Raw genomic sequence first — 21324 nt, 5'->3', positions numbered from 1 at the left:
ATGACCTGAACATTCAGTATTGTACAGTCTAAAATACAGATTAGTTTTAAATGAGTAGGCCTATATCTTTAGATGGACCAAGATCTCACTGATGCATCACAAATAATTTAGGTAGAATGCATTGAGGTTAAAGGAATTATGCTTTTTGGGCTTTCCATTTCCTGTAGTGTGTTTTTATAGGTTTTTCTGCACGCTGGTCTGCAAAGTCTACAATCCCAAAGTTCACTCCAGAGGAGTTTCTCTCTCCCCCCCTGCCTGAACGCCTCCATTTGACTCCTTTGTTACTTCTGTGACATAGTGACATCACTAAATAACACTCACTCTTATTTTGGCTAGCGATCCAACAACATTATACGGGATTGGCTAAGGGGTGAAACCTCGGTTGACCAATCATAAAAGAGCTAACAAATCAAAGTTGAATGGACTCTGGTTTCAGACAGTGGGGGAAAAGAGGTGCTGCATGAGAAAAGTAAAGCACATTTTGAACATTAAAGCATGTCACAATAAAGGCACAAAATACAAATATGAACCTGGAAATTAGCATATTAGGGCCCCTTTAAACAATCATGATATGTTTAGGGAGCTTTAAAGGGGCTTGTTGGTCACAAGTTTCACATATCAAGTCTTTTTGCTAAGCTAACCGGCTGAGTGGTATGAAGCGAATAAATGTATTCCCCAATATGTCAAACTATTATTTGAACAATGAAAAAACTGAAACTGAATTCACTGACACTACCTTACTATACAGAGAAGCAGGGGAAAAGGTTTTCCCTTAATCTTCCTGTCAAAAACCCCAAGACAAACTCATTCAGTACACATTTCATTTACACCCGCTGCTTTTGAAGTGATTATAGTGCAGGGAGGAGTTTTTGTATTTAATCCTTGAAAGGTTTCAAACAAGACATGAATACACTGATTACATATTTAGGGTCATAGTCATGCTTTGTTATATCAAGACAAATCTCACAAACCTCTACATTGGATTTCAAACAATACATTACAAATGAATTACTCATTATTAGGGTTACAGAACTTTATTTAAATGTCATTGTCATGAATGGCGAGAAACAGACACATGGTTTCTATTCAATTCACATTATTCTGTCGTATGTTATACAAGTCTACTTTGTGTAATGGAAACCTTATTCATTTATAAGGCAAGCATACTGTATAATGTGCTGCTGGCTGACATCCATAAAAATAATCATATTCTATGAGCTACGCTTTCTGTGTTACAATACACAGACCTCTTGATCCTATATACAAATGTTCACACACATGCCTAACAAACATAAATCCATGTCATCCACTGCATCTGACAGAATAAAACGCCAATGTTTTTTCATGATGGTTATAAATAAAGCACTTTTAATCCGTTTTTTAAAAACTTTTTCTTTGGATGTAGTCTCACTCTAATATGACTGCTCATTTTCATCTTGTTAAAATGACAAAGGCAGCCTCAGTTCTCATGACGACAGCCAGTCTCTGTGAATGTTTCTGTCCATGATTAGCAGGGTTCTTTTCAGTCTACTGTCCTGATGAAATAACACATGAAGGCACTGAGTCCAGACTGCAGGTGTTTATCCATAAAGATGAAAATACACATCTTTGATGAGCCAGGGTTAACTGTGAAGAGAGAGAAAAGGGTGAGAAAGAAAATGATGTGAACACCTGGTGATGCTACCAACAGAATGGCTGGACTTCAAAAGGCACACCCACACAAGAACCACACATATTAAACCAGGAAGCTTTCCAGTAGCCACACAATGCATGAGTAAAATGCAAAAAGAGCAGACGGATTCATCTTCAGTCTGCATGTTTGAAAGAAGTTAAATATTAAAGCATTTTGTAATATATGCGTATTGCTTTTTTAATGAGAAGATTGATACCACTCACAGTAGTAAAGTAAAGATACAACCAGCAGACATATAGCTTAGTAAAAAGACTGGAAACAACTAGCCTGGTTTATTTTATTCTTAAATAACTTTTTGCTTGAGTGAGATAGAGTGCTGGTAGGCAAAATGTGTAACCTGTGGACGGGCCAGACTAGCTGTTTACAGTCTTCATGCTAAGTTAAGCTAACTGTCTGCAGCTTCTTATTGAATGTACATATATGTGTCTGGTACCATCACTTACCTTTTTGCAGGAAAGTGAAGTGTATTTCCCCAAATTACCAACTATTTCTTTAATATTTGACTTCAAACATGCAGACCAATCCTCAAATCATTATTCTCAAAAATGTCTGCTTAGTGCAGACATAATTGTTACTTTCGTTGTAGCCACGATGACATTCATAGAGTTCATGTTTCCACTCAGCTGTCAATTTTGAAATCACAACAAAGCATGTCTCTGTCTCCAGTAAGGCTGCCTGCACACGGCAAACACATGCAGAGGTCCAGTTACCCTCTGACCCCCCTCTTTCACTTCATTCAGAAGAACATATCATCATCATCATCATCATCATCTTCATCATCCAATGGCCAACTCCAGTCTCTGAGGCCGAACTCAAGCAATCTGAAAAGTAAGTATGAGGTTTACCGAAGGGTCAAAAGCCTATCGAGCTTCATAAACTGCCAGGGTAATACATGCCCGGTTCAGCAGGGGGCAGTGTAGAGCTGCGAGGAGTTAACCGACTGATTGAGTAGTACTTGTTATACCGGGGTGAGTGTTAATGGACACGGCAGCACATCGTTATGGAGACGGACAGGCGTGACAAGCTCTGTTACTTACAGTCTCCCAGCATGAGAGACGTTAGAAAGGTGGGGTCAGAGGTCAGTGGAGGATGATACGGAGCATGGGGTCAGAGGTCAGTGGAGGATGATACGGAGCATGGGGCCAGCGCTGAGGGATGAGAGCCAGTTAGGTTGTGGAGGAGAAAGCAAACTTTTACAAGATGGTGGCAGTTAGCAACGCTTAAAATGGTTTCCTACTACTATTAGGTTGTTACTGACGCTGTGAGAGGCCATGTTTGAGCTGCTACATCGTTATGTAAATGGTTCAGGAATCTTAAAGCAACAAATTGGTGAGCCACAGATTTAGGCCCCTTTAAAGTGCACAGGATTTAGAATCATCAAAAGAAAAACAAGATTAGGGTTTTTGTTAAAATTGTTGATTCAGTTTTTTCAGAAAAATACAATTATATTTTGTAAAATAAGCAAAAATATAAAGCTTTTCACCCTGATATTTGTACACACAAGAAATGTTTCTCTATGCTAAAACACCATAAATAAAGGCATCTTGTGACATTAAAAGGAAATTAGGAGATTAGCAGATTAGTTGTCCAAATGTAAATGCATTGTAAATGGTAACTTTATAATGACATTAATGTTTTGGTATCTGACATTTAACAATCAAAAACATAGAAAATAATAATAAAATCACACACAGTTTTACTATCACAAAAATGACTTACGGTTGTATTGGGTACAGCTACGGTATTTCACCAATTTGTCTTCACAGGAATTAAACGACAAAGCGACTCCTAATAAAAACTGTTTTTGGGTAACATCTCACTGTGTAGGTGGCTTTTTTCTTTATATAGCTTTTCCCTTGTTGCCAACATACCTGCTATAATAATGCAAAATGAACTTCAAAAATGGTAGAATTATTAACCTGAAAATAACAAGTGCTACATTTCTTCCATATTGAGTTTAACATGACCATATCGTGGGAAAACAGTAATTCAAGCCATGTTAACACTGAAAACAAACTGAGTTTTAATATAAGTATATCTGTACGCAGTAAAATGTTCCTTGTCCTCACCTGGGCTTCCCTGAAGACAGCTGCTGTCTGCTGGGCTGGATCTTAATGGCTCCGCGATGGGCCGACAGACGAGGCGAAACCTTGGGTGAGGGTCTCGGGGAGTTTCGAGGAGACAGGTGTGGCGGTGGGTCAGGGTGGTTGTTTTGTGTTGCGGCGGGAGGACTAATGGTCGGGTGTTTCCTCGGGATGCGTTTGAGGAGGTGGGCGACCCAGCGCTGCTGCTCCTCCTGAGAGCTGGTCAGCAGAAGCAGCTCTTTGGCAGTGGAGATGTCATAGTTCACTGCAGAAGAAAAAAACATATTTGTTAGATGATCTCCGGGAAACAAGCACAATGGTTGTGATGTTCACTTAAAGTGGACCTATCATGCTATATTTGAAAAATATACTGTAGGGCCATACCTACATACAAAACATGTCTGTGAAGTGTTTTTTTCAAAATACCAAACAGATCGCCCATTGTAGCCATGCCTCATACTGCTCAAACCCCTCTTTTGAAGCCCTGTTAGAGAAACGCAGATCTTGGGTCCTTAGCTTGAAAAAAAAGAAGAAGAGGAGGCGGAGCTAATGCCTGATCAGAATTCTACCGGAGATACAGTTAAATTCTGCTGTGATAAAACACCATCCTGTTTAAACCACGTCAAGGATTATTTCTGAAACAGTATGGAGCTCAAATGCCTTTTCTCTTGCGGGTTTATCACAAGGTGAGTTCCTTTTTTATTTCCTGCTTTTTAAAAACACGTGCTCTGCAGTACAGGTTAGCTCTGAGTGTTAGCGAGGCTTGCTAATGTAAAGAAAGACGAGATTACGTCCAAAACACGTCAGGCATTGTTTCTGATAGCAACTTTCTGTGGGTCCGCCGACGTCACCTCGGATGGACACGTCAGTTCGGATGGAAATATGTATCCACTCGTTGTACACCCGTTTTTAAAAGATGTGGGTACGGAGGAAAAGAAAGAGGGTTTTATTTTCTGATGCTGCGTGAGTTCCCCGACGCACCGGGGACGCATTTATGTATAAAAGACATCACAAAGTGCATTTTGCATGATAGGTCCCCTTTAATGTTGGAGAAACGCTTCTATATGATTGAGCATACTGACCCTTGCAAGGCACAATAACTTCCTCCTTCTTGTCCAGGTGATCTTTGTGGCACTTGGTGTGGCAGCGACGGCACTCGAGGGCCGGCGGGGGTTTAAAAACATTCCACAGGGGCCGGGTGCAGACCTCACAGCTGGACGGGAAGTGGTAGAGAGTGAGGATGAACTCATGGCCCTTGTGAGGGATGAAGGAGGGGCGATCCACAAACGTCCCCGGATCCACTGCCACCTCCTGATCACGTTTAATCTCGCCTTCATTGGCATACAGGATCTGGGGAAAGAAAGGAAAGGAGAAAGTTGAATTGAGAACAACGGATTTATATTGAGTCTGAACAGAGGGAAAGGAAAGAGACGGGTATGTCGGAGCTTTTCACCTGGAATATCATTGGAATTTCTTTGGCATCCGCACGGTACACATCCGTATGAGTGACAGGTCGGACGTGAAAAAGTTTTCTATAGCAGGAAGAGAGATTCACTTGATGTGGACCCAGGATAATACGTGTAATCAATAGGAATACATAAATGTGTAGCAGCATCAAGTATTCTAGTATAACATGTTCAAACCATGCTTTATATGACTCACTCGATGTCCAGGGTCATGAAAGGATTAGCCTGCTCTCGATCCAGTTCGCTGTTGTAGAACAGGATCTTCTTGCTGCTCACAACTACATACTTTGAAGGAAAAGGAAAAACAAGGGTCAAAAGGTTAGACCGGGAAATTGCTCTAATGGAAATGGTGATTACTAGGAAAACAAATCTGTAGGTATGAGATATAGTGGTGGACGATACGTTACTTTTTTGTCCCAGCCAAAACGCTTTGTGTTCTTGGTAGGAAGGGAAATCCAGCCCTGCAACCTGGAGTCTAGTTCGAGGAGAACAAAACAGGAAGATGTTAACACAAAGAGAACAGCCTTTAATCATGTGAACCACTTTCAAAAAAACACCTTGACATTTTGAAATGGTGGCATTTCCTTCAAACAGACCCTCATCACTGCAAGAAGGAATGATTCCTCGCTAAAACGTAAGGGCAAGTGGCAGAAAGCTCCAAGGAATATAAAATCTCTAATTAAAAAAACCAAATTCTCCAGCACACAACGTGGCAGGTGTCTGGTGAGGAAAAACAAACTAAAATGAGCAGGTTTTTTTTACTTTTCTCAACACACTTCACCAACTTCCATTTTTTTCAGAGGAATAAATTAGACCAAAAGGGACCAGCATCACGCTGTGAGTATTTAATGTACGTGTGCAGTGAGCATTACAAAGGATTAAAGCACAGCAGAGACAGTGACAAGTCAAAAGAGTAAAGGGATTAGAACATTTGCAAGGTTGAACCAGGGTTGAGGTTGCAGTATTTCTTTCTCAATTTAAATCTTTATTAACATCCAATTTGAAAACATGGACATTTTAATGGATAGATAATGATATTAGGTCGATTTTAAAAGTGTTATTGCATCCCCATCCCAGGTTTGAACTGCCATGCAGCGTCACCTGCAGGTTCAGCCTCAGGGGGCTGTTCGTAGGTGAGGGCCAGGGGACGGGGGCCCTGCTCCGCCCTCCTGCCGTATTCTTCCTCATCCTCAGAGTCAGAGTCAGAGTCGAAGAGATTGTGAGCAGAGCGAAGGTTTGGCCGGGTGTCGATGCAGACAGATTTGTGTGTGCGCTGGTAGGTGAAGGACATTGATTCTGAGGTTTGTGAGTGAGAAATGCGCACTGTGCCGGACCAGGAAGGGAGAATTTGAGGTGAAGTGAGGACGGGGAACAAGGAAAAAGCATAAAGAGGAAAAGGTCAGAAAACAATTGGGCCTGGAAGAGACTCAAAGTGAAAACAAAGGAAACAGTGAGAACTCAGGAAGAGAGACTGCAGGAAGAGGAAGGAAGGAAGTGCATGCAGGCTTTGAGAATTTGACTAGGCCAAATTAAAGAAGGATGAGCGTAAAGTGTCCTTTGTCTACCTGGGTATCCGTCACCCATGTCCAGGTCGTTGCCACTGCTGATGCTGGTGGTGTCCAGAGAGTGAATGCTGAGGGAAGTGATCTGACACCGGAGCTGCTCGATGTCGCTGTCTTTGCTGTCCAACGTCATCTGAAGCTCCAGACGCACCTGGTTCTCTTCTGCTATCAGCTGAGAAACACAAACCATTGTTTAATTGGAGTTCATTGTATTCCCTATTGTTTGCTGTTATAATACACATTAATGTATATATATATTAGGGCTGGACAATTTGGAAAAAATAAGTAATTGTGATTTTATTGACCGATATTGCGACTAGGATAGATCCTTTTTGTCTTAATGTACATTATTTAATTCCATATTCTGTTCTTGTACATATCATATTCTATTTACATGTATATAGATTTTTATTTTTTTTTATATATGTTGCATTGTTGGAGGAGCTCAGGTCGGAATAATTTCATTGCCATTTCTACACTGTAGCTTATGTGCATATGACAATAAAACGTTGAATCTTTCTTTTTTTAATTGCCACATTAATCTCATTATCATTGAAAAACATTTTTTTAGAGAATCTGTACCAAACATATGTTTTGTTAAGTCTATTTGTAGGCAGCCCAATGTTGGTTAATTGTGCAGCCTTAGTATATATATTCATGCGATTTGTCGCTGTGCTGGAGTGTCGCGTCTGCATACTGACCGCCTGCATATCTGTCATCTCTCTCTGGTACTTGATGATGGTGCTGTTGAGCTTCTCCTTCTCCGTCCTCAGCTCCTGCTGCAGCTTCCTGTTCAGTTTCTCCTTCCTGTGCACCTCAGTGTCGATCGTGCGCTGGCCTCCTCGCCCCGACTCCCTCCTGTTCATCACCTCGGTCAGCTTGTTGATAGCCTGGGAGCAAAAAACACAGCAGCTTCTCAGGGATCCATATGTGATTAATATGAATTCAGTATATACTCAGGGCAGCCTGCAGGGATATCCTGGCTGAGAGATAACTTTTTAAAACTAGTTTCAGATCTCAGTGATTTTGCCCAGAGTTCAACACTAGCCCTGCAGCTGAACAGTATTATTAACAACAATTGATGTGACATAACAGTTGTAAAAAGTCTGACAGTGAAAGTAGAAATGTATAGAAAATATCCCAGGCTTTCCAGACCTGCGTAGGCACCCAGACACACACCTGAATTTTGAGCGTCCTTTCATTCTGCAGCAGCTTTTCAAAGGACAGTTTGTGCGAGTTCATCTGCTTCTCCTCCTCCATTGCTTTCTGGAGCTCTGTATACACAGCAGAGAAGAATATTAAATCCGGGCTTATATACTTTACTCACTTAACATAACTTTTAGATAAGATATCAATAAATGATACTGCAACTTTGAAGACCAATATACTGCAGTTCTACAGAGGATTCTTGATTGAATAGATGAATGACTTATTTCATGATATTTTAACAACCCTATCACCATAAATCATCTGGATAGGTAAGACAGATTTTGAACACGTTTTCCAGGACTGAGGGAAATGTCATTCCTGTAAATGTGTTCTCTATATGTGGTTCTCATTAACTCACGTTGCTGCATGTCTTTCAGCTGGTTGTTGAGCTCCTCTTTCTCGCTGGCCAGGTTGGCAACATCCACCGTCAGAGTGCGATTGGACTCTTCCAGCTGCAGGGGGTGACAGGGGGGCAAACAAGATAAATTAATTGATATAGCACATTTAAAAACAATACCATTTTTTGTTTTACTGTATCATGTCAACTCTTGTGGTTGTCAATGTTCGAATCTAATCCATCCGTCCAGGGTTGATTTGACATCAGGGCCACTAGCTAGAGACAGTTCACTTATTGATAATCAGCTTATTTAAACAGTGGGTAACTCCAAGGCCAAAGGTCTGAAAATGACGCCCCCTCACCCTCTCTTAGTTGTCCTGACATTTTGCTGTATTTCTGGATGCCTGTGAGCTCATTATTAGTTTATTTGATCACATCAGACACTCAACAATTCAGCCAAGATAGACTAATATTGCCGTTTGTCATATTTTATGACTACATCAAATACATAAAGAATGTCTGTCTTGAGGCATTATTCGATTTTGAGTCTGGGAAAGTTAGAAAAACTCACTTATGTACCTCTGAACTGTCTCCTTTAACTACTCTGAACAAAAATATAAAGGCAACACTTTTGTTTTTGCTCCCATTTTTCATGAGATGAACTCAAAGATCTAAAACATTTTCTATAAACACAAAATAACCATTTCTCTCAAATGTTGTTCACAAATCTGAAAGAATCTGTGATAGTGAGCACTTCTCCTTTGCCGAGATAATCCATCCCACCTCACAGGTGTGGCATATCAAGATGCTGATGAGACAGCATGATTATTGCACAGGTGTGCCTTAGGCTGGCCACAATAAAAGGCCACTCTGAAATGTGCAGTTTTGCTTTATTGGGGGGGTCTGGGGGGGTCCGAAAACCAGTCAGTATCTGGTGTGACCACCATTTGCCTCACGCAGTGCAACACATCTCCTTCGCATAGAGTTGATCAGGTTGTTGATTGTGGCCTGTGGAATGTTGGTCCACTCCTCTTCAATGGCTGTGCCAAGTTGCTGGATATTGGCAGGAACTGGAACACACTGCCGTATACGCCGATCCAGAGCATCCCAAACATGCTCAATGGGTGACATGTCCGGTGAGTATGCTGGCCATGCAAGAACTGGGATGTTTTCAGCCTCCAGGAATTGTGTACAGATCCTTGCAACATGGGGCCGTGCATTATCATGCTGCAACATGAGGTGATGGTCGTGGATGAATGGCACAACAATGGGCCTCAGGATCTCGTCACGGTATCTCTGTGCACAATGCCATCAATAAAATGCACCTGTGTTCGTCGTCCATAACATACGCTTGCCCATACCATAACCCCACCACCACCATGGGCCACTCGATTCACAACATTGACATCAGAAAACCGCTCACCCACACGACGCCACACACGCTGCCCATCTGCCCTGAACAGTGAAAACCGGGATTCATCCGTGAAGAGAACACCTCTCCAACGTGCCAGACACCATCGAATGTGAGCATTTGCCCACTCAAGTCGGTTACGACGACGAACCGGAGTCAGGTCGAGACCCCGATGAGGACGACGAGCATGCAGATGAGCTTCCCTGAGACGGTTTCTGACAGTTTGTGCAGACATTCTTTGGTTATGCAAACCGATTGTTGCAGCAGCTGTCCGAGTGGCTGGTCTCAGACGATCTTGGAGGTGAACATGCTGGATGTGGAGGTCCTGGGCTGGTGTGGTTACACGTGGTCTGCGGTTGTGAGGCCGGTTGGATGTGCTGCCAAATTCTCTGAAACGCCTTTGGAGACGGCTTATGGTAGAGAAATGAACATTCAATTCACGGGCAACAGCTCTGGTGGACATTCCTGCTGTCAGCATGCCAATTGCACGCTCCCTCAAAACTTGCGACATCTGTGGCATTGTGCTGTGTGATGAAACTGCACGTTTCAGAGTGGCCTTTTATTGTGGCCAGCCTAAGGCACACCTGTGCAATAATCATGCTGTCTAATCAGCATCTTGATATGCCACACCTGTGAGGTACTCACTATCACAGATTTTTTCAGATTTGTGAACAATATTTGAGAGAAATGGTTATTTTGTGTTTATAGAAAATGTTTTAGATCTTTGAGTTCATCTCATGAAAAATGGGAGCAAAAACAAAAGTGTTGCGTTTATATTTTTGTTCAGTGTAAATCACACATAATAAGCTATTCTATGTGATCTTCATTCGATAACTTGTGTTGTATTTTTCCATTTCTACTCACTGAACTTCTTCTGAAGGAGTTTGGAGCCCCCCCGGGGAGCCTGCCTCCCAGTTAGTAAAACTCTGATCTTATTCATGTCACCCTTTGGAGTTTCTGTACACCAGTAAAGCAGTTTGTAGTGCAAACATGCCAAGGATGTCAGAAATGTGCCATTTATATATATCAACAATATAGGTTTGTTAAATAAATGTCTAGTACAGGATCATTAGCTGGAATCTTATAATAAAACAAAAAAAGTATTTGAAAGTGGTTTAAAACGCTCTGGATCTAACAAAAACATGTATTGATCTTACCGAGCTGATTGTGGCCTCCTTGTCTCCGAGGTCCAGTTTGTTTCTCGCCATCATATCTTTGATCTCCAGCTCCTTCATGATCTTCTCCTTCTCCAGATCCGAGTACTGCTCCTCAGCGAAGGAGCGAGCCAGCTGCTCTGAGTCCGCCTTTGTCAGACTGGACTCCAGCTGTGCTGACATGGAGCTCCTGTGGAGGAAAGAGTGGGACGAAATGTTATTGCCATATTATGAAGCTGTTATTATCACAGTCAGAAGCAGGCTGCCTATAGTTTGGACAAACATTATTCTTTGAATGACCTTTTTGTCAAAGCACGATTTGCCAAGCGAGCGCTACACTGGATCATATTTTTAACTTCTTGTCCACAGTTATCTTTGGCTGCAGGGCATCGGGGGCTGCTAATCTGATTCACTCATTCTGCTAAAGGTCAACTCCCCCATTTTGGCTGTGAGATTAATTCAGAGGGCAAATAACACTAATCTGGAAAGTGTGGTACATTATTTAAAAAACAGATCCATCTTATCTTGGTATTGTTGTCCTATGGATGCGTTGCTATCACTAACATTCACCTCTTAAACCTAAATAATTGAGTTTTATTTTTATCATGCATTAATTCCTTTTACAACTTTACATACTTTATACTTTGCTTTACATTAACATATTGTTTGTTTTTGCATGTGCATGTTTTAGCTTGGATTAAATATGTATTTTAGTTTGTATGTTTAATCTTAGTTTTAGTTGATATTTGGAAAAGATAAGATGAGCCTTTATCGTCTCCCTTAGAATAAATGTGTGTAGGGCGTTGGATATTCACAAACTAAACCCATATAAATGTACAATTGTATGCTGGTAGACCATAATAGAAACAGTGTTACAGTGTGACTGCTTACCTCTCGTCCTGATATTGTCCCAGTTGTAGCTGCGCCTCTTTGTACAGTTTACTCCTCTCAGAACACTCGTCCTTCAGCTCACGAATCTGCGTCTTGTAAAGAGTCTTCGGAGGGAAAACAGTTGGAGATTAAATGTATTTCTCATGACATATTTGGGATGAAGTCGCATATCTTTCTATTCAAGTCCCCTATTGATGATCGATTGAGACTTGTTTTGCAGTTCTGGCAGTATATCTGTGTAGAAAATGTGCACAAAAGACAAATTGATGGTGAGACTTACTGTGAAATACTGCTCACTCTCCAGTTGGTCCTTCAGCTCCTTCAGCTGGCCGCCGGCCTCCTGCCTCTCCCTGGAAGAGGACCAACAGTCTGTCAGTCACTATCCACCAGAGCCAAAAACATTTGCCTCAAACCAGATACGATGAAAAAGATTCTCCACAGCAATTTATCAACAACACATTGAGCTGCTCTGTCTGTGTGTGTGTGTGTGTGTGTGTGTGTTGTGTGTGTGTGTGTGTGTGTGTGTGTGTGTGTGTGGGTGTGTGTGTGTGTGTGTGTGTGTGGTGTGTGTGTGTGTGTGTGTTGTGTGTGTGTGTGTGTGTGTGGTGTGTGTGTGTGGTGTGTGTGTGGTGTGTGTGTGTGTGTGTTCAATGTGCATTATGCTCAGTTTGCGTGTTTGACCTGCGTAGCTCCTGGATCTGTTTCTCCATGATTTGCTTCATTTCCAGCAGGTGGTTGAGCTCCTGTTTGAGCTGTTTTTCGGAGGAGCTGAGCACCGACACCTGCTGGTTCTGCATCTTCAGATCGCTCTGGGTCATGCTACGCTTGTGGATCTCCTCCTCCAGACGCAGGCTCAGACTCTTCACCTGCACGCACACGCACACACAAGCATTTTCAGTTTTGGCACTAAATGACAGTTATGTGATAAATGTGGAGAACAGATGCTCCAAGTAATGTTTATATTAGTTGTGTAATAATGAAATTCTTAGTCTAAAAAAAGTTTCAAAATAAGGATAAATGCCCATTGCAAAAGAGTACAAAATGTACTAGTTAGTTCAATAATCTGAATGGACTTGGAGAAATGTGCTAGGGAAAGCTGCAACTATCCACAAAGTAACGTGTTTTTGTATAAGAATTCTGAAATTAAGTATTCAAAAATGGTTTTACGCAAACCCTTTAACTTTGTTCACATATGGAACTTTTTTCTGGACTATAATATCATGGACGGAGATTTCAAGGCTTATTTCCATATAGTTTACAATGTCTAACAAGACTTTATGTCATTGTTGTGTCTTATCACCCTCAGTGTACACATCTGTATATTCCTTCTACTGTTGTACTGTCTTTGTAATTTTCTTTATATAATGTGTTTATTTTTGGGATTTCTTTACTTATTTATTATAATTTTTTTTCTCTTTTCTCTTTGACGTCATTTATTTATTTATACTTTTTATTATTGTATTGCATGTGTGGAGAATGTGTTCAGTGTTTGGGATAAGTGGAAAATAGGGGGTACATATTGGTATCATGCTCCTTCTTATCTTGCTTGTGTTTCCCTGTGGAAATTCAATAAATATATAAAAAAAATAAAAATGTTTTACCTTCTATAAAGTGATTAATTCATTAATACTGGGACTAACTTCTTGAGAAAGTTTATCCTTCTGCGCCTGCATCTCGTTGAGTTTCTGCTGCGCCTGCTTGTAGTCGCAGTCCAGCATGGAGTGGGCCTTCTCTTGTTGCAGCAGCTTCGCCTCCACCTGCAGCTTCAGGCTCCTCTCCTCCTGCAGAGTGCACTCCATCTCTGAAAAAAACACCATGAAATCCATCAGGGGATAATCCACCCTGCACTCAATACCACGGTATTGACAAAACAATTTGTTGTTGTCTTTGTTTAAAACAGCTTGGAGCACCAAATAAATGTTCAGGAGGACAATCAGAGGGCAGTGTATTGTATTGGAAAGCCAGGATGTTTTAGTTTCTGTTAGGAAAGGCAGTGTCTCAATGTCTACTTAATCACTCACTCATTAATCTTTTATATGTGATGTATTGTTTCTTTTACAGCCACTTTTCGTCCATCATACGATAAGTAAAACACAATTTGATCTCCTGAACACATGCTGATGCTCATCTTTCACTTATTTCCCCTCCTACTAGCTCACCTTTTAAGGCCTCAGACTTTGCCTCATCGATGGACTCGTAGATGTTGTCTTTATCTGCGAGCTTGGATTTGGTGGCTTTGTGTTCGGCCTCCTCCTGCTCCAAACTCTGCTGGAGCGACTTCAGATTGAACGTCAGGTCGATCTCTTGGTTGCTCTTCTCCTATGGATTCAAATGGGTTATTATACAGTCTTTTAATGGCTATCGATACATAGGATTTATTTGTGCTGTAATAACTGGCATGGGAACAGGCAATGGTGCACTTTTGTTGTTGGATAACAATGTCAATGCTATCTAGAAACGTCAAAATGAAGATCGAAAGGAGAACATTTACTTGACTAACCTTAATTCTCCATTCTGGAATTGGAATTTAGAAATAAGAAATAACAACCAACCTTCTCAAGATCGTTGAGCTTGTCGTGTAGCTGCTTCTTTTCAGTCTGGACCTTAGAAACAGAGGACTTCACCTCTTTTACTTCCTCTTCAAGGCCAGAGATGCGTCCTGAGGTTGATTGACATAAGGAAATTAAATAAGGAATAAATGTATTCCAGTGAGAGTTAACACTACAAGAAAACGCACCTGAACTGCTCAGTTTCAAACTAAAGTGATTCTAGGTAAGATATGATACTCCAGCACAGGTTCAGCCTCCAAAGTGTGAAAAACAAAAACTCTTAATGTTTATTTTCCTTCAACTAACTCCACCCACATGGAGAGTGTTACTAGGAAAAAAGCATGAGGCATCGCAGCAAACAGGCAACACTTTTGTTTGACTGTGTCCCCTCTAACCTCATCGACTGGACTCTCTGTACGTGTGCACGTGCACGTTTCCAAACATCGTCTCACAAGAGGTGCTGGCTCTGCTCCGTGTTTGGCTTTCACAGCCTCTTGCTCCACTCTCGGCCGTTTGAATAGATGTTTCCACCTATGATCTGATATTTCCCAAGGCCCGGTCCAAAAATGATTCACATCTAATACCAAGCCTCCAGCTCCAAGTTGAGTAATGTTTACTGAATGAAGATCACAGTTTGATTACCTGCAGTTATCGCAGTGAATGAACCTTTCTGACTAACATTATAACATTTTAATCAATGCATATTAGATTTTGGAAGTAATCTGGCTGCATGCTTCGGGGATGACTATTAAAGACAAATGTAACCACATTTCAACAGTGTTTTTGATTGGCTCATCTAAATAAAGACTGTGGGCCGACCTTGTGTAGGTGTCAGGGGGGGGGGTCCAAAACTGGAGCTTAATAGCGGGCCACAGGCCAAAAAGCACATAACTATTGTACTCTATTGCTTTGTTCAAATAAAAATGGATGCTATGTTTCCTAGATCCAAAGTTAATTGTAATATATGTGTCTCTGTGCCACTGTCTTCCTCATGCCTTTGACTTCCTTTACCCCCCCCAAGCTCAGATCATGAAAAATATCAAGATCATTTGGCAACCCGACACATTTGAAAAATATTCAGAAATGGCCCCTATTTTAGATTTTTCACCTTCTGTCTGAAACCAGAGCTCAGTTTGCTCTGATTGGTTAGCTGTCCTGCTCTGTTGTGATTGGTCAACCGCCTTGGGATGTCCCGACCCTAAGCTTTACCCATACAATGTATTGGAGTGCGAGCCAATAGAACCGCAGGTGTTACATAGTGATATCATAATGTAAAAGAAGTAAACAAGTAGTCCAATGAAGGAATGGGGGTGTGTGATATAAGCCTTTGAGGCATGCACACAAACCTAGATAACTCACTACAGGAAAGAGCAAACCACCTGTGTGCCAACTTTGGACCATGGGCCCCACTTTGGGCAGTCCTAGTTCCAATGCACTATTTAACTTAGACAATGTTACTTTTATTACAAAGCAGTCAATGTAGCAACAAAAGACAGATACATTTTAATGTTTAGTAGTTAGCTTAAAGCCTAGGTGAAGTTTAAAAGCCAAGTCTCACCCTGCAGGTCAGTAATAGTTTCGGTTCCGATGCTGCGGCCCCTCCTCTCCTCCTCCAGCTCGGCCTGCAGCCCCCTCAGCTGCTTCTCCAGCTCCTGCTTGCTGTTTTCGAGCTGGCTGCACTTTTCCTGCATCTCCCTGAGGCTGAGCTCCAGGCACTGAGCCTGTTTCTGCGCCTCTGCCTGACTCTTCTTCAGCCGCGCTGCCGCCTCCTGCTCAGCCAGCAGCACGGTGTTGGCCTCCTCGAGCTACAGACCAGAAACAGGAAGGATGAAACGTTTCCCTGCAGGCTAAACTGGGTCAGCGTAGCAGCAAAATGTAAAGGGATTTAAATGAGGGAAAAGCAGAGGAATAAAGCAAACCGTTTCTTGCTTTAACACGGATTATAACATTAGAATATTTGATTTACATTAATATGTATCCTACAGTGAAGCAATTTAAAACAGTTAGCTGGAGTTAAAGGCTCTTGTCTCACTTGTCTCTGCAGCTCGATGTTCTTCTCATTGAAGATCTGGGAATTCTGGTTCTTCTTCCTAAGATCCTCGAGCTGGTCCCTCAGAAGGTTCACTGAAGATACCGACACATAAGAGTTAATGCAGTATGTGATATAACACATTCAGAAGATACGGAATACACCACCGACTAATAGCCAGCACATAAAACCATATATACTGTGAAAGGAACACTGGTATGTGGAGCTCCCATATATCCTTGTGGTTAATTAAAATGTTTAATGATCAACTGCAGGAGTCAGACTGCTATGTGAGACCTATTTTGCAAGTGAAATATATGAAAATTAGAACAAATTAAGACCTACATGGATTCTGACAGCAATATGTTCTGCGTATGATAAAATACCATTGCATTTAAGAATAAGAAATGCATTTATTAATCCTTTTGGGGAGTTTCATGCCTCAATGTTCAGATTTAATATTCCCCAGGCGCTCACATTCGTTCTCCAGGATGCGTTTCCTGTCCGCTTCCATATCCACCTTGCGTAGGTTTTCAGCGCTCTGGTGCTGCAGCAGCGCTTGCTCTCGCTCAAGCTGCCTCAGCGAGGCCTCCACTTTCTGCCTGCTACTCATCTAATGGGGGAAATCACAGAGTGTCAGTGGAATTAAGTACCTACTTTATCACATGTATATGGATTAAATAGGATCAATCCATCCTTACCTCCTTGTCTAACTCTTCCACAAGCTTGTCTAAACGGTTGTTGGCATTTCTGGGAAAGAAATAACAGTTTTATTACAGACTTCTTCCCACAAATCATTGAATAAAGTGTACTATAACAATGGTACTATTTGTTTAATTATGGTTAAAAGTGATTTTATTTTCTGTTTCTGTCAACATTGTCCATTATGAGAAAGTCTCAAATCTCTATCTCTGTGGGATGTCACTAAGCATTCAAGAACATGTTCTGCTTTCAACACTGGATAGCACACAACATGAAATCAAATTGAGTAATTATACTATATAATAAAATGTGCATTTGGAATTGATCACTTTAATTATACCTGCACAAACTTTAAAATGTTGGTTTGAATTAGATGATTATGTCATTATTTATAAATATCATATCCACTAAGTGCAAAAGGTTTGAAACATTTGCAAATTATTTCATCTTGTATTAACAAGTTTATAAGTTCGGAATAAGTATTACATAATAAAAAGGGGTCAGTATTGTTATTTGTCCGGTCTTACTTGCACTTGTGCTCCAGCTCATCTTTGGCCTGCATCTCATGGTAGACCTGCTCCTCCAGCTCATGAAGCTTTTTCAGCAGCTGCTCAGACAGATAGAAAATAAAAATGGTATTAGATAAGAGTAATTTCCATGTTTGTTTTTGTCCTCTTTTACCATAATATTAAGACAAGAAGCCCACCTCTTTCTTACTGTCCGAGCAATGATCCTTTACCTCAGAGTTTTCCTCTGAATCCTCCACAGAGCAGTTATTATTTACCTTCAGCAGCCTGACAGATAAAGAAGGAAGTGGAGAACTGTTAATGTCTTCAGCTGAGATCACTTGTGGAGCCTTTCCAGCCCCACCAGCATCCAAGACTACCCACATGTCCACATTTCTACAACCAAGTGACGCATGTGATCCAAACCAGAACCATTATGCCAACTGGGCTCTCATTGGAAACTCAATATTCTCGCCAAATGTATTGCATTATTATATTCATGCCTTAAGCAAAACACTGTGGTGCTGTGAAGAACAAGCAGGAAGGACTGAGGATATTAGAACTTCCTCATCTGGATTAGTTTACCTTTGGAGAAACCCACAGTGTCTGCCAACTGTTTACCAACATGGTGGTGGACTAGTCATGGTGGGCAACTATCTCTCTCCCTGGGAACCATTACATGACTCTGCCACATGGCTTCATAATGACAAAGTAAAGCCATTTATTTGGCACAATCTTTAAAGACAATTTGTGCTTCAACAGATTTAGCCTGTGTTCATAATTCTAAAAATGGAAATGGACGCATACATACAGCCAACAGAAATGTTTCTTACATCCAAGAAATGCTGACCGTAAGCCTTTTTTGTATTGCTTGCTCATCATTCATGTATTATCAAGAATGTATTCGTAATCTTTACCAGCGGCCGTATACATTTGATTGATGGTCATTTACTGACTTCAATGTCATCGTTTGCCCTCGTCTCCATTTTGTCAGATTCATGTAAAAGAATAAATTGCTTGCACACAATCAGTTGAATGCTGTATGAATAAAGTCTTACAAAAAAAAGCACAATAGGATCATAAATCTGCTACGTTTTTTTGACTACTTCTGCAACCAAAAGAGAGCAGTGGTTAAAAAACTCCATCATAAGCAAAGGTATTTAAAAAGGGGCTGTCAGAACAAGGCAGCAGTGTGGAGCAGGAACAGGCATACAGTGTCTGACTGCTGTAAGGCTGTATTAAAAGGTAAGGGTGTGAAGCTGTCTTTTCTCCCTCTTGCATTACAGGCACAGCGCTGTCCTTAAACCTGCTTTCTGAGACTAGTACATAAAGTTCCCACACAAAAAGAGCTACATTTTGATTTAGTTAAATTACCAAAGTGTATCAAAAATATCAACAATCCAGACACAATTTCCAGGCACAACAACAGCGACAACCTGAAATACTTTGTCAGAATTGAACACTTACTGGTCCTCTTTGAAGTAAGTAAAGCCGATGAATGGCAGCTGGTTGCCCACAAAGGCTTTGGGTGGAGGAAAGGTCTCGACATCCTTTTTATCAACCTCTACTTCGTCAAAGTTGCTGGTGTCGATGTCGCCGCTCAGCTCAGGCACAACTGGAGCCACAGCTGGACGACAGAAAGAGAGAGAAAAAGAGAGAGAGAGTCATGGAGAAAAGAGGGAGAGGAGGAGGTGCAAACCAAAAGGGGTTAAGAGGGGTCGAGAAAAAATAACAATGTTTTTGACACAAACTTAAAGATTAAAATCTGGTGAGACGGGTATTTCAATTTACAGTACATATTGAACAGACTAAACATGTTTCAGGTGTTTCTGAGTAAATAATATTCCATGTATAGCTCTACTTGTAGTAACGTAAGCGCTCTGCAGGTTGGCGTGAGTCTGACACCACTCCTTTTCCCACACAGTGCTCGCTTTGTGCCCCACACACGGTGCCATTCACAAACCTAGCCAGCTCCGGTGAGAAGAGAGCAGGCGTGCCTCACAAAAGTCTGCACGACACAACAGGCAGACAAGAATGTGTCAAAAGAGCCAATCAGATAAAACTAAGCTAGTCCTTTAACCTATAAATAGTTTCTTATTGAGAAGAAAAAAGCTGCCATTACGGATCAAATTCCTCACACCAGTGCAATTCTGGCTCTGAGCAAAGAGCTCATTACCGTCAGGTCAAGTCACCCGAACCCAACCCTCAGGGTGACAAATGTGACTCAAGATGGTGGAGAGAACGTACAGGGGAGATCTCAAGCCAGGAATGAAATGCGGGCAAAATAACAGAATGAATGAGGTATTTGATTTGACCCTTCAATCCTTTTTTAATAATCACACAATGTTGGTGTTTACATTTCACTTTTAAAGAGCATACACAACTAACAGGCCGACATTACTAGACTATTTTCTTACTTGCTGAGAGTTATAGGGAAGATCAATTCAACTCATCTGTCAATTCATCGTGAGGCTTCAGACATTAGCTAATTAGCTTATCTTAATCCTAATGACTGATTTTAAATGCCATTTTCTTATTGTCTTTCGTTTTTTGTAAAGCACTTTGAATTGCCTTGTGTTGAAAGGTGCTATAAAATAAACTTGCCTTGCCTTGCCTATCTTAAATACTGGAAACAAGGGGAAACAGCTCCGTCAGAAATAAGCATACCAGCACCTCTTAAGCTTATTTATTTAAGGTATACTTGAACCACAAAATTATCATTTGGATAACAATTGCTCGCCCTATGTTTTCTTGAACTTTTGGAAGAACATTTTCTTTTTTTCCTCACGTTTCAACAGTGGAGAAATGTCCAGAAGTGGGAGGAAATCCATGACAAAATAAAGTAAATTAGGGGCAGCACACGGCAAAAATGTATCAAAACCCTCACACAAGCATTCATTTGCATAGTTGTATGGTCACATACTAACAAACATGCCTTGCTATATCCTTCCTATTTAAAACACTATTGCTTTAACCAGTGGCGTAACAAGGTTGTGATTGGCCACGGTGCAAATATTGTTTTGGGACCCCCACCCAATCGCCCCAAACATAAGCGCACACTGATGCGCTCACACACGCACGGACATACACAACCACTCAGAAGCGCCACATGTATAGGCTATCAACAACAGCCTGCCCTGGCCTCAGACCACCACAGCCTGACAACGGCACAGCGAACTAAGAAGAGGATTCAACCTGTTTCCTTGATGTTTGTCTCTGGGGAATGGGCCGGTAGGCCTACATACATGTAGACCGGTTGGTATAATAAAAACGGCCTAATTTTGTCAGTTTAGTTATTACATCTCCTTGTTCTTTATGTCTTTATGTCTTTATTAGGATCCCCATTAGCACTAGCATGAGCATTGGCTATTCTTCCTGGGGTCCTCACACACTCAAAACATACATAAACATACAACAAAATTAAAACAAAACAGCTCATAATTTCATGCTATTTACAGTGAAATTAAGTGAAACTAAAATGGTTATCCAATGTATCACCATCCTAAGGCCAAACAAAAGTAAATACAAATAAGTGTACATAATAATATATGCATACATAGCCACAGGCACAGTTCAAATTTACTTTGTAATACTTAAATAATATGTTAGCAACCTTTTGAAATGTACTTGAGAATTTTCCTGAATGATGTGAACCGGTAAAGAGTTCCAGCTGATCATGGCTCTGGACATGACTGTTTTCTGTCCCATATTTGATTTAGATTTGGCTAATA

General features: G+C 41.1%; 1 protein-coding gene across 1 annotated transcript; it reads right to left on the bottom strand.

Annotated features, from left to right (window-relative positions):
* Positions 1-788: 788 nt before the first annotated feature.
* Positions 789-19991, bottom strand: LOC117439791 (rho-associated protein kinase 2-like). The gene is made up of 27 exons (XM_071201920.1): positions 19982-19991; positions 19061-19220; positions 17794-17881; positions 17615-17694; positions 17087-17135; positions 16863-16998; positions 16389-16480; positions 15915-16161; positions 14360-14466; positions 13967-14126; positions 13448-13608; positions 12489-12673; positions 12088-12157; positions 11808-11911; positions 10920-11106; positions 8373-8466; positions 7985-8079; positions 7507-7695; positions 6809-6977; positions 6345-6566; positions 5651-5718; positions 5440-5528; positions 5231-5309; positions 4860-5127; positions 3763-4042; positions 2404-2514; positions 789-1626 (listed from the first exon to the last, which is right to left on the bottom strand). The coding sequence occupies exons 1-26, from the start codon at positions 19989-19991 to the stop codon at positions 2430-2432; spliced, it is 3474 nt and encodes a 1157-aa protein (XP_071058021.1). The 3' UTR covers positions 789-1626; positions 2404-2429.
* Positions 19992-21324: the final 1333 nt, after the last annotated feature.

The sequence above is a fragment of the Pseudochaenichthys georgianus genome, chromosome 24 (genome assembly GCF_902827115.2).
Source record: "Pseudochaenichthys georgianus chromosome 24, fPseGeo1.2, whole genome shotgun sequence".
Classification (NCBI taxonomy): Eukaryota; Metazoa; Chordata; class Actinopteri; order Perciformes; family Channichthyidae; genus Pseudochaenichthys; species Pseudochaenichthys georgianus.
This window is presented reverse-complemented; position numbering and strand designations above follow the sequence as displayed.